This window comes from Monodon monoceros, unplaced genomic scaffold, assembly GCF_005190385.1.
Source record: "Monodon monoceros isolate NGI ecotype Baffin Bay Population unplaced genomic scaffold, NGI_Narwhal_1 Super_Scaffold_2, whole genome shotgun sequence".
In the NCBI taxonomy this organism is placed as follows: Eukaryota; Metazoa; Chordata; class Mammalia; order Artiodactyla; family Monodontidae; genus Monodon; species Monodon monoceros.
The window spans coordinates 26397544-26412308 of record NW_021703776.1 but is presented as its reverse complement, the minus strand read 5'-3'; the positions used below and the strand labels follow the sequence as shown (position 1 = coordinate 26412308).

The window sequence follows — 14765 nt, the reverse complement described above, 5'->3', positions numbered from 1 at the left end:
GTATTATTAAAATATATATAAATATGTGACTTAAAAACTCCCAAACACTATTTGAGAATTTATGTTCAAGTATTGATAATTGCTATCTGAAATTTAAAAACTCAGTATAAATAGCTCTGTCATTGTGTAAAGATGAAAGTCTGTTTTTGTTCTGTCTGTCTTTTTTAGTAACATCTTCAAGGGGTCAGCCGTGTGCATGTATAGCATGAGTGATGTGAGAAGGGTGTTCCTGGGTCCATATGCTCACAGGGATGGTCCCAACTACCAGTGGGTGCCTTATCAAGGAAGAGTCCCCTATCCACGACCAGGAACTGTAAGTGGCCTAGGTGTTTAAGATAGGAAATGAATAAATTTATGCTGAAGGTTAAAAAGAAAAAGCAGCTACATACATATTAAATATAGATAATGTAAAAGAAAAATTCCGAGACTATAAATGAAAGAAAGGCAAGGATTTTTCTTTGATAACCATGAAATTCCACATTTAAAGACATGTTCTTCACAGGCATCAGTGCTTAAGTTCAATGCTTACCAGTAGTTAATACCAATAATTTATGAGAAATAGAAACTGAGCAGTTAGCCTTATTTATCTTCTTTTCTGAAAGAGATATAGTAAAAATGGCTTTCACGGAGAGTTGAAACAATCAGGATAGACTTGCTCTCTCTGATTGTGGCAAAGGCTCAAGAATTGCACATTAAATAGGAGGAAACAAATTTAAATCAATATTATCTTCCTATGGAAGTGGGACACATCTCTCAAATAGGTAAAGAAGATATGCAAGGAAGAAACAAACAAAAACCTCATGGAAAGGGCCTAGGTGTTTTAATAGATGCTGTCTACTATCGCTGACCTCTCTCCTTCCAGCAATGTTGTGCACATTCAGGCTTATAAAAAGGTGGATAGAGCTCAAAATAAAATCAGCTTTAAGTCTGCAATTTAAAGTAGGGAGAAAAAAAGAAAAGACTGATACAGTAGAAAGTGAGTGAATATGACAGCAGATGTTCTAGAATATGTGGATGGAACCATCCAGTGCAACATTTCCTAACCCTAAGAATCTTTTTCTTAACATCTTTATTGGAGTATAATTGCTTTACAATGGTGTGTTAGCATACGGCATTTGTTTTTCTCTTTCTGACTTACTTTACTCTGTGTGACAGACTTTACGTCTATCCACCTCACTACAAATAACTCAATTTCATTTCTTTTTATGGCTGAGTAATATTCCATTGTATATATGTGCCACATCTTCTTTATCCATTCATCTGTCGATGGACATTTAGGTTGTTTCCATGTCCTGGCTATTGTAAATAGAGCTGCAATGAACATTGTGGTACATGACTCTTTTTGAATTATGGTTTTCTCAGGGTATATGCCCAGTACTGGGATTGTTGGGCCCTATGGTAGTTCTATTTGTAGTTTTTTAAGGAACCTCCATACTGTTCTCCATAGTGGCTGTATCAATTTACATTCCCACCAACAGTGCAAGAGGGTTCCCTTTTCTCCACACACTCTCCAGCATTTATTGTTTGTAGATTTTTTGATGATGGCCATTCTGACTGGTGTGAGGTGATACCTACCTCATTGTAGTTAGAGATTAGTGATGTTGAGCATCCTTTCATGTGTTTGTTGGCAATCTGTATATTTTCGTTGGAGAAATGTCTATTTAGGTCTTCTGCCCATTTTTGGATTGGGTTGTTTTTTTTTTTGATATTGAGCTGCATGAGCTGCTTGTAAATTTTGGAGATTTAATCCTTTGTCCGTTGCTTCATTTGCAAATATTTTCTCCCATTCTGAGGGTTGTCTTTTTGTGTTATGGTTTCCTTTGCTGTACAAAAGGTTTTAAGTTTCATTAGGTCCCATTTGTTTATTTTTGTTTTTATTTCCATTTCTCTAGAAGGTGATAACCCTAAGAATCTTTAAGGAAATAATTTCATATGATGAAAAAACTTGTTCTTTAAGTTTAACCATTATTTTAATTTCATGTCAGCTTTATTGTTAAATTCAAGTAAATGATGTTTTTAGATGAGTTTATTAGGCATAGGATGTTTTTAATCTTTATTTTCTGTAAAATTTTTTGCTAAACTTATTTATGAGCATTTCATAAAGATTACTTCTAGCTGATGGAGCTTGTAGGTAAAAAACCTAAATAGGCTTTCAGAAGAAAAAAAGAACAAGATAGACTATCCATTGATTATAAGAAGCCCGTTTTAACAGATTTATGCATACATACACATTTATATGTGTGTGTGTATGTATATGTATATAAAATAGTATATACAGTAGCCCAATAATTGTTCCCATTTCACAGATGAAGACTCTGAGGCAAAGAGAGGAGCCAAGATTCATTCCACGCAGTTTGATTCTAGAGCCTGAATTCTCACCCATTGTTCGTAGAGAGTTGTTTTGACATGGTCCATTAAGTCAGCAGTGTGAACCAAGTGCTGGAGGCAGAAGACAGAAAGCACTGCCTAAGCTAGGAATTACAGAGGGGCTGCCAGGAGGAGGCAACACCTTGCTCTGTGAATAAAATTCCCTTAGATCAATCCATTAATCCCAAAAGGGGGCAGCTGAGAATATGTCGTTCCATCAACACTACTGGAGAAAAACATATTGAGGCCTTGAAGCAGTGTGGCAATAGAAGGGCATTTTCTTTATTTTTAAAGAAAAACCTACAGCTTAAGTAATACTAAATACAAAAATAAAAGTAAGGCAAGAAAGTGAGACAAATTGTAAGATAAAAATCTAAAATAAGTCTCTTTTTCAATCATTTCTAAATTTTTGCAAGTAGTTTTTAAATGGTGGTAGAAAAGCAAAAAAAATTAATGTTACAAAATATGTTTTATCGTTTCTTCTAGGAGTTTATACAGCTATTTGATATTTCTATAACATTAAATAATTTTTTAATTTACTTAAATAAAAAGTAATTCCCTAAATCCCTTAACTGTTATATTAGTGTATTATTGTGTGTGTATCTGTATACTACATACATATATATTCATAAAGAGATACTCTTCCCGTTTCAAAATAGCTTTATTTCATTTCTCATGAATTATTAATGATCTGTGTTAAGGTAATGGCAGAGACAATTGATTTCTCCTTCTAAGCCTCTTGTTAGATCAAGAGCCACTCAACTACATTTCAGCTCTCAAACTCTTACATTAAATGGCAGAAATTAGTTAACTGTAAGACAAAAAGCAAGAGACTGGAGATACTGTACTCTGAATGCTTGCACCACATAATTAAATGCAGTGAAAAGAGACAGTAAAATCTGAATTTTCTTGTTTTTGACTTATTGCCTTAAGTGGAGCATTTAAATCCAGAGGTGATATTATGACAGTGTACAGCACAGCATCGTGTCTGGCTCTCCCTATAGCCATCATCTGTTCTGCTTGGTCCATTCTGATTGGTCAGTTTCTGTGCAATGCAAGTTGTTAAACACCTTGAATAACACATCTCCTTATCCCTAGAATTACTGTAATTTTTAAAGCAATAATACTTTTGGTCCTTTTTATGGTACTTTTTCAGGGTTATGTTAAAAATAAAGCAATAAAGAATAGTTTATATTGTCTTTTAGTTTGAAGAGAGCATTTATATTTTAGCATAATACCATAGGGAAAAATGAAATGCATTCAAGAAAATTTTTGATTTTCTCTAATCTAATGATTAATAGCATTTAGTTATAACATATTCCACTCATTATTTCAAATACTTCATTTAAACATAAAGTATATGGTGTTGTCACTAATAGAGGCATCAGACTTCTCCTGTACACTGAATTCATTAGATGCATTTGCAATTTTTGGTAAGAAATGATGACATCCCATCGAGACTTAAAATATGTTTAGAAAATGTATATTATATATTACATCTACTAATTTAAGTAAAATTATTTTGTTGTTTAGTTTAACAGTTACTTTAAAAATTACAGATTTAGATTCCTAGCTCATTGAGGCCATATATTATATAAATTATAATCCTATTCATTATATTTTAATCAAAAGATAATATTTTCTTTATCTTAATAGTGTCCCAGTAAAACATTTGGTGGATTTGAGTCTACAAAAGACCTTCCTGATGATGTTATAACATTTGCCAGAAGTCATCCAGCCATGTACAATCCAGTGTTTCCTATTAATAACCGGCCGATAATGATCAAAACAGATGTAAATTACCAGTTTACACAAATTGTAGTAGATCGAGTGGATGCGGAAGATGGCCAGTATGATGTCCTGTTTATTGGAACAGGTAAATGTTTTAACTTCAGCTCTAAATGTTCTTCCAGAACATTGCATCTAACTAATTAAGTATACTAAGAACTGAAGGAAGACTTTATAGTCACTCTCAAGATATAGTTAACCTCTAATAAATGACTAAAAAAACCTGAACATTCTCCCATTCCAATGTGTTATTTTTTTAGGCAAGTTGACATATATTTATTAATTTAAATTAAATTTCCTTTTCAATCAAAAGTTGATAAATGTAATCAGGTAACGCTATTGATTAGGTGAACAATCAGTGTCTATAATTGAATCATAACTCTTTTCTGAACAGTGGCTTTTCAGGACAAAAATGTATTGCTCAAATCCCAAGACATTCAATAAAAGTTCTAGAATATATTGATGCAAAATTATCCGAACTTTAAAATTATCATAGAGTGCAAATCTTCCAGAAAATAAATTTTGGCAACAAAATTTGTTTAGTGTTTTTACCATACAATGAGAAGGAAAACAAAGCAAAATAAAACTTCATCAGAAAACCAACAGAGTGGACCGAAGGAATCGTCAGATACATTTTAGATCCATTTCTATAGGCATTTAATGACGTATTTTTTACCAATTCCATGACTAGAAACAAACATTTTATAGGTATATTTTCAGGATGAATTCCATTGCTATTATGACATATTATTTTATTTTTACCCTACTCTCTTTAATAATACTATTTTAAAAGCACCAGTTACAAATCTGAAACTTGCTACTTAGGGTCAGATTCCAAGGTAATAAATTCCTAGTCTCCATTAACGTTGTTAACTGAAATAAATCAATAGGAAACAGGGTGAGTGCTCCACTGAAACCTGTATAATAACATTTATTTTCCCTTGGTGAGAACAGAGAAAGAAATTGCATTAAGTACAGGGGAATGGCAACTGCACAGTAAGTGCTTTAAAGACTTAAAGTTTTATAACAAAATTGTGAAATACGTTATCAAGTGTAAGTGTCAGGTTCTGAGCAATACATTACAGTCTGCTTTTATGAGTGAGAAAGTTTCTCTATCAAATAAAAGAATCCCAGGGAGACCTGGAGTTCAATAAAAGTCAATGAATTGCAAGTATCAACTTCTGGTTATAAATATCTTGAGAAATTATAAGATGATAGGATTTCTCTTCAATAAATATTAGTTTATCACTAATGTCAAATTATAATTAGATCTCTCTACAGAGTAATTAAACTTGTTCAGTAATGTCACACTTACCTTTTTCTTCACCTCTGGCCTAAACATGTTGAGAAGTCCCCCACTCATTGTCAATGCAACAAAAGCTTGCTTCCGGCTATTTGACCAAAGAAACCTAATCATGAATTTTCAGTTCTTCTTGGACGCAAGCCGTCTTTAAAGGAACCAATTTCATGAGCACGTTGAATGTCTGATGATGTGGATGGCTATCGGTCAGCACAGAACAGGGTCATCTGTCAACAAAGTAAATTGATTACAGTAATTTTATATTTTAAGTAAGTTACACATTGATCCTAGTTGAGTAATCTGATTCAATTTGTGTGAAATTGTTTGAAATACTACTCAGTAAAACTTGATCTGGAACACAGATAAAGTTATTTTGGGGTATTGGAGACTGATCAGAGGCACTGAGTATATTAACCTAATTTACCTTTAATCTTTGGTGTTATGAGTAGTCTAAGGTCCTGTAAACAGAAGGATCTGCTTAAAAGAGGGATTTTTTTTTTTTTTTTTGACTTTACAAGGGATACACTAGCAACCTTTCTTGGTCTCATATAGCACATCATATTGATCCCTTGAAAATGGTTATCTGTCGTATGAATACTTTGAATTATTTTTCTGGTGTAACTTTACTGGTAAGATTTTCTTCTCGAATAATTAGACTGTTTAATTTGATTAAAATGAGCCAATTGAAGCTAAAAATATTTGATCAACTGCTCAGAAATGGTATGTTGAAGAGTCAGATTTTTGAATTTAATAAATCTCTGTTCTTTATTCTATCAAGAATAGGAACCCATCTGTAAATACTGGAAAATAGTAGCTTCTTAACCCCACTTAGAGTAAAAGTGCCAGCTCTTATCATTAAAACAATTTATCTCTTTTAACAATGAATCAACAGTGCTTAAAATCTCTATAAAATGTATTTATTTTAACAGTTTTCATTATTTATGGTTCTGAATTTTAAAATTTTTTAGTACTCTGAAGTTGATTGAACAGCATGTTAATTAAACCAATTTGCTAACCAAAATTGATTAGCCAGTTGTTGAAAAACCACTGTAATAAGTAATCCAAGGTGTTTACTTTGAGAAATCAGATTATTGTCATTTATCAGGTAATGGTCATTGAGCTGTTGGTAGGGGCCTCTAACTACTAAAGTCTTCCTCGTGGGAAGAAGGTGAGCAGCCAGGCTCTGAGGCTCTAACTACTTTTGTTGCTTGACAACATTCCTTCCATTTTGCTTATATATTAAGTATTCATAGCAGTTCCTGGTTGCATAACAAAAATGGGAAAAACTTGTAATGTCAAGCTGGTAATTTTTTTCTTTTTTTAGTATATTTTGTTATAGAATGAAAGATTCTTTAAATTCTATAGTGCTTTACAATTTTCAAAAGTTTCACACAGATGATTTCATATAACCCCATAATAACCCTTTTTTTCCCCACCCCTATATTGCCCCTCCCCCTTCTGCCTCCCCACTGGTAACCGCTCATTTTGTTCTCTGTATCTGTGAGTCAGCTTCTTTTTTTGTTATAGTCACTAATTTGTTGACTTTTTAGATTCCATGTATAACAGATATCGTACAGTGTTTGTATTTCTGTCTGACTTACTTTACTTAGTATAATGCCCTCCAAGTCCACCCAAGTTGCTATAAATGGCAACATTTCTTTTTTTTATGGCTGAGTAGTAGTCCATTGTATATACATATACCGCATCTCCTTTATCCATTCATCTGTTGATAGCAATTGTAAATAGTGCTGCTAGGAACATTGGAATACATGTATCTTTTTGAATTAGTGTTTTGGGTTTGTTTTGTTTTGTTTTGGCTATATACCCTGGAGTGAAATTCCTGGGTCATGTACTATTTTTAGTTTTTTTTTGAGAAACCTCAACACTGTCAAACTGGTATTATTTTTAGTTTAGTTTTGTTTTTGAGACACCTTATAGTTGAGATTAAAAATACAAATAATCCAACCTAGTGATTATTATATATATATATTTTTTAATTACACAGGTTTAGGATAAAATCATCTCCAAAGCTTCAGATATTTCTAAAAATTCAACTATTTTTATTCCATAGCTATGTTTATACTTTATCTAGTTTCATGAAATGCATTTGTATATATTACTAATGCTGTAACAATAAAATAAATTTTAAAATGCTGACGTCAAAATGTTCTTTCTGGTCAAATACTGATTTCATTCATTAACACTAAACTCTGTTCAGATCTATTTAAATTGTGGTCTTCTCCACTTTCTTTCAAAGATGTTGGAACCGTTCTTAAAGTAGTTTCAATTCCTAAGGAGACTTGGCATGATTTAGAAGAAGTTCTGCTGGAAGAAATGACAGTTTTTCGGGTGAGTGCTGCTTAATTTCAAGTGTCAACAAGTTCCCTTGTATGTCTTTCCCCCAGGACAGCTGCACAGTGAACTTGGTATGGACAAGCAGTCTAGCATACCCTTCTAATTAGCTTGTCAATTAGAAAGCCAGACACTAGTCAAAATAAACCTTGAAACTTTCAATGCTAGTTAAATCAAAAAATGTAAAGAAATATATCCTTGGCTCATATTTTGTTTTCTCAATGATAAATTATATGATTTACATTTTATATAATTTATGTAAGTTACCTCAATGAACAAACCCTGTGTGCCTCCTACCCTCCAAATCCCCTCTTTCACACTTAATGGTATAACTGGGATGATAGGTAACTTCCATGAATGTATTAAAGGAAATACATTCAGAATGATAACGGAATGAAGACATTTCAATAATTTTTTAGCTTATTTGTGAATTGTTTTATCATATTTTCCTAAAGAAATCATTTGTTAGCAAAAAAAAAGTTTGAGGTTTTTACATCACTTGTGGAAAATCTGTTATGAATTCCTAGTCTACACAATTAAGAAGAGTACAGATAGTTGTCCTTTTGTCCTGAATCACTGATGGCCCAAGTAGGTTTATATAGGATTGGGGGTAGAGGCAGCAGTATATGGATTGAAGTGAGGGAGGAAAACTGAAGTAATGTAACATACACCACATTCCTTTTAGAAAGCCAGCTAGGAGGAAGAATTTGAATTGAAGCACACCTTGATATAAATCATTTATGAAATATAACAGAAATAGATGCCTATCAAAGGTGTTATTTCAGTTTTTGATAAAAAAAAGAAGGCAAAAATCTGAGACATTTGTAACTGCAAAATAAACTGGAATTAGAAGAATTTCATGGACAGAAAATGAGAAAGTATAGGATCTAGTCTCACAACTTAACATTATCTCATTTAGTCTCCAGAAATCTCACTTTATCTATAAAATGAAGTGGATTGATTAAAGTTTTCAGTTGATTAAATATTTTGATTGTAAGGAAAATCTTCCCAAGACTTCTTTTAGCCCCATACTTCTAGACCAGTTTATTAACACAATAGAGCTCTAGCTCACTATTCAGTAATACTTTGAAGAGAAAATAGAGTAAAATATGGCAAGCTTTTAATATATATATATTGATTCAAGTAAAGTTATGATTAGCTTTGAAACAGATAACTGGTACATCATGACACAGACATCTTGTAATAACTAAACAATGTTCTAATGGGAAGGGCTTAGGTTCTTCAGTCATAGCTAGCTACATGGCAGTTCTGTTTGGAACCCATACAATCCCTCTGAGCTTCCCTAGCAGGAAAAATAATACCTACCTCACAAGGAAGCTAGAAGAATTAGAGACACTATATGTAGAACATCCAGGACAGTGGCAGCTCCTGTGCTCAGAATCTTATTGTCAATATAATTTTACTTGTTTTAGTTTGTCTACACTGAATATAAGCCACATTCTCAGTAGCCTTCTCTACTAATCCTTGGTTTAAGTCTTAGAATAACACAATCATCATAATTCTAGTACGATTTTTAAAATCAGGCACTTGGACCTTACTTTGTCTGGTATAGAATGATGACTAATCCCTATCTTTCACCAAGTCCCATTTCATTATTTACGCATTGATACTTTATCCTACAAATTCAAAAATACAATTATGCAAATAGACTGTGTCAGTAATACAGAGCCCATCTAGATTTAGCAAACAAATTATGGGCACTGAGGGGCAGATATATATATTGCTGTCTTGTGTCCATTGTTGTGTCTCCAGAGCCTAAAGTGTGTTTTCAGCCTACATTTATTAAATGAATAAAGGAATCAGTATTTATGCAAAAATGAAAAATGAGAAATTAAAGAGTTTAAGGTCTTCTTAGGGAGACCCCACTTAAAGTGAGGTGCCAGAGTATGAGGAAGATAAACCGAGAACAGCAAAAAGTTATCCTGCTGATTATATCCCATATTATTCTATTAGAAAAAAATTTTTACCAATTCTGTATTTTTGGAAATCTATATTACCACCACTGCAGCAAATGAAGTTGCAGGAGTACTAAAATATTGTTAACTTTAGAATTTCTTAACTATTTCCAGAATCTTTTACTTTTGAATTTGTCACGGTTCCTTTGCATATTCCCCATTCAGTTAATAGTATATGATTATAACAAGTTCCATTTACTAATTCAACTGTAAACAAACCTGTATACCGTGGTCCTGGCACAATGCTAATCATCATCTCTGGTGATTCAGAGATGAACACTATAAACATGGTCCCTGACCTTGTGTAGCTTAGAGACTCTTCCATGTTATCCTTCATAGTTTCAAGTACTTAATTTATTATCTTTTAGTACAATTAAGTTTTATCTTGTAGAATTGTATCATTATGTCATGCCATTTAAAAAAATAAGGTACTTTTTATCTATTATTTAATTATTTTCCAGGATTTTATGAATCAGAATATGTATAATTTTGCAGTAATACTGTGTTCTAGCTAATTTTCATTCCCTACATCTCTGGGATTTTAAGTTTACGTTTCACATCTTATCTTTGTTTTTTAATAGTAAATCAAATTTTAGTTTAAAAATATTACTTTAAGCTGATCTATTAAATGACTTTTAACAAAATCTTGAGAGGTTGGAAGCCAGACATCTTGCCAACCCAAATATTTAATGTCTATTAGATTTTGTTAGTGTTTTGCAGTTTCCAGAGAAATACACAGCCGAATTACACTTACGATAACTATTGAATGACTTTTTTGTGGTTTTTTAAGATGTCATGAGAGAGGTTCTTTATTCAGTTTTTAACAATTAGGTATGAATACGTAATATTGTGCTTTCATGGAAATGATTCTTTATGAGTTTATAATTTTCTTAAAGGATTGTTTGCAACGTGGGACACATCTTCCAGAGATAAATGTTCCATTTTTCTCCCATATTCTGTTTTATGCATTGTTGTCATTATTATTTCTTTGGCACCCAAGTAGACAAAATGTATTTGGGCAGAGTTTAGAGAAATATTTTCTTTCAACATTCTATTCTATCAGGCAAAGTTCATACATATATTGTGGTCTAGCAATTGGAATATTTCACTGTCAAACTTTGTTTAATTTTGCAGAAGGAGGGCAAAAAACACATTAAAGCAATTTCTATATACACTGAAACAAGCGGAGAAATGTTACAGTTTCTGTATTTTTATTTGAGCCTTGCAAGTCATTCCATTTAACATAAAATAAAATTTAAAAGGGTTAATTTGAGCACTGTGGTAGTTTGACAAGGTAAATAGACAAGGAACAGATTTAGGGTCCTGGTGGTATCTGATACTCTTGGATTTTAAAAAGAAAGACATTTAATGTCAACCAACCAGTTAATTTTACCATAATATCATCTCCAGGAGACCATGTTCATTATGTGTCTTTGCTAGACTGAATAACCAAACCTCATATAAAATCCGAAATTAAAGCCAGTACTATGTCCATTGCCATCTTGAGGTTGGTTTTAGGAAAACACCCGGGCTAATCACAGAACATTCCAGTGGTTCCAGTTACATCTAAGATACTTTTTTTCTGGGTGAAATCAAATCCCGATCAGAGTATAGAAAGAAAAATATTCCTCAGTAATAAAATTTCCATTTTAGAGTAAAATTTTTGTAGGTAACAAGATGTGAGATAAAATTGGCCTTGGTATAGGACTCTAGAAATGACTTTAAATAGCCATTTTATATTCAAAATGGTATCAAAGTACTAAGACACAAACCTGATTCCAAATATTACTTGTAACCATAAATTGGTGTTTGAATCTCATTTGCTATGTGATTCCAAACAAGTTGGTTAAAGTCAGTTGAGCCTCCACTTCTTCATTTCATAATTTTTTTTTAATGAAGATTACTGGTAAATTGTAGCTATTGTTAACTAGTTATACAAATGAAAATCTCATTTAAAATAAATGCTTGAAAATTCTGCACCTATACCTTGTTAAAAAAATATTCAAAAGGTATGAAAACCAGACGTATGCTGATTTTTACTTTACTCACATTGAGATTTTTTTTTCCCAGTCCAAAGAGGGTTTTACTTTTGAGACAGTGAGGTGTTCAAGTCGCAATGCATTTAGTACAGTGGGTTTTATTTATAGTCCTATTGACTGCAAAGGATTGCAAGGCAGTTACATTGATAACGCATGCATTTTAAACCCAATTTATGCAATATTCCATGAACAGCTGAGCAAATAAATGAAAGAGTTTAATTTTCATTCAAATGTAAATCATAATTGATGCTTTCCAAAACCTAGTCTATTAACTCATTCTAAAGGAGCATCAGCATGCGTAGCATCCAGGGAGCTCTGTCAGATTCTCCTGGGATCAGCAGGTTGAAAAGCTCTGCAAGTGTGCAAGTTTAATAAGGACTAGATTAAAATATCTGAAAAAAATATATAGCAAATTAGAGTCATAGAAAATCTTGAGAAGATGCTAAGTTTTTAATTTCATTTTTACTTGAACTCCAATTAAATTTGCTCTTGAAACCAGTTTCATGAAAATGCTTATGAAGCTACATCTGTTTTAAATGAAAGTTATATTCATCACCAACTAGGGCTCAGAAAAAAATATAGCTTATTTAAATGGATGTCATCTTAATATATTGTCTATTAAAACTCAACCGCAGGCAGCATATAGCACATCCTATTCCAAACTGTTACTTTCCTGGTCTAAAAAATAAGTAAGTTTCTTTTAATTAAGAGATTCTAGGATCTTAATTGAAGAACGTTAAAATTATAATATGGCACAATGGAATTTCTTGTGTTTTGGCGTTTGTTTTGTTTTACAATTTATGTATGAAGTGATCATTTCCATCTACCTTATAGACATTTAATTTTTTGTATTGTCAATGAATGTGAAATGTCTGAAAATTCACCAGCTTCACTTTTATATAGTTTCACTGAAGTTTTTAAAAGAACTGAGACATAGCTAACTTTCATTTTAATTATACTAGCTGTTGATTCTCTAAGAAGTACTTTCCTTGTACCTTGGCTATAAAATTTATTTCATGAAAGTCCCTATGAAGTTAGCTGCTTACATAACCACTTTTCCTGTGAAACTCTTGGAATGGAGGAAGCTGCTATGGAATATTTTCCTAGCTCTTTTAAATTCTTTGTTTGGGTTCACTTATTCCAATATTATGTAAACCTAAATACAATAGTCAGTTTTATCTTTTAAAACTAAAAATCTGTGATGAATTGGCCCCTTGATTTTTGTGATTTGATGCTACTAAATTCCAAAAATCTTATCTCTGTATAGAGAAAATTGGTAGATATTTCTTTCATCATAGTTGTCTTTATGATTGACAGTTCCTATAGAAAATTATTTTTAATATCATTAAACTCTGAAAATGGGAAATTATGGGAAATCTCTAACTTATCCCATCAAATTAATTTACATTCTAAATCATTTGTCTCATTTGTGTCTCAGGCAGGTTGTCTTAAATTTGTTAACAAAATTCTGTGCTCAGCTTAGATGTCAGGGTTCAAAGTGGAAATTTGCAATTCTGCAGTACTCGGGGTAATTAAAGCCACATGAGTGGATAAGCCCACCAGGAACATAATGTGGCATCCAAAGAAGAGTGGAAAGGAGTCAGCAAGGCAAGGCAAATATATGAGGAATGGCTGGAGATAGAAAAGACTGAAAAAGGCTAAGAATAGTCAATAAAGAGTTTAAAGGCATAATGAAATCTAAAGGAGGAAGCAGTCAAGAAGAAATGACTGGTCAATAGTGCCATATCAAACAAGAACTCCAGCAATAATAATAGACTGAAAGCTTCCATTCAGCATCAGTGATTTCTCTTTCTGAGAATCGTAGGCCACCTCTCTAGAGTAAGGGCTAGACTCAGTGGGCTGAGGGATGAATGGCACTGAATGGGACATGAAGAAGTAAAGATGGTGAGTATAGAATATTCAGATTATTTTCAAAGAAATTACAGCTAACTTTAAAGGATTAAGGAAAAACTTCTTTTAAAGGATGGCCTCCTTTATCTCATATACAAATTCAGTTGAGGGAACAGAGTATAATGGGGAGAGTAAAAGAGATAGGAGAGAAGGGGGAAAATTGGTAGGGAATTCATTTATTCATTCATTCACTCATTCATTATTTAACAAATATTTATTGACAACTTGCGAATTACACTTAACCTTTGAACAACTTGGGGGTTAGGCGCACCAACCCTTCAGGCAGGGGAAAATCTGAGTATAACTTTACAGTTGGCCCTCCATATCTGTGGTTTTGCATCAATGGATTCATCCAGCGCTGATGGTGTAGTACTATGGTATTTACAATTGAAAAAAATCCACATTTAAGTGGACCCACAAAGTTCAAACCCCTTTTGTTCAAGGGTCAACTGTAGGAGCAACAATCCCAGGTATGTGGCAGTGCACGAAACAGCCCCAAATCCCAGGCCTAAATTAGTGTGTCGGGCGGTAGGGGGGTGGGGAGGGCTGGGGCCAGGGGAAGATAAACAATTAAGAAAACATATGAGAGATTGGTTCAAGATGATATAGTAGAAGGGCGTGCTCTCACTCCCTCTTGCAAGAACACCAGAATCACAACTAACTGCTGAACAGTCATCGACAAGAAGACACTGGAACTCACCAAAACAGATACCCCACATCCAAAGACAAAGGAGAAGCCACAATGAGATGGTAGGAGGGGTGCAATCACAATAAAATCAAATCCCATAATTGCTGGGTGGGTGACTCACAAACTGGAGAACACTTATACCACTGAAGTCCACACACAGGAATGAAGGTTCTGAGCACCAAGTCAGGCTTCCCAACCTGGGGGTCTCACAATGGGAGGAGGAATTCCTAGAGAATCAGACTTTGAAAGCTAGCGGGATTTCATTGCAGGACTCTGACAGGACTGGGGAAAACAGACACTCCACTCTTGGAGGGAACACACAAAGTAGTGTGTGCATCGGGACC

At 33.2% G+C, this 14765-nt stretch overlaps 1 protein-coding gene across 1 annotated transcript in view; it reads left to right on the top strand.

Moving 5' to 3' along the window:
• SEMA3A (semaphorin 3A) overlaps positions 1-14765 on the top strand; it is a 235193-nt gene that overhangs the window by 186959 nt on the left and 33469 nt on the right. Inside the window, exons 10-12 of the mRNA XM_029234387.1 lie at positions 169-313; positions 4024-4243; positions 7713-7804. Of these exons, the coding sequence (XP_029090220.1) occupies positions 169-313; positions 4024-4243; positions 7713-7804 (457 nt within the window). The remainder of the gene's footprint in view (positions 1-168; positions 314-4023; positions 4244-7712; positions 7805-14765) is intronic.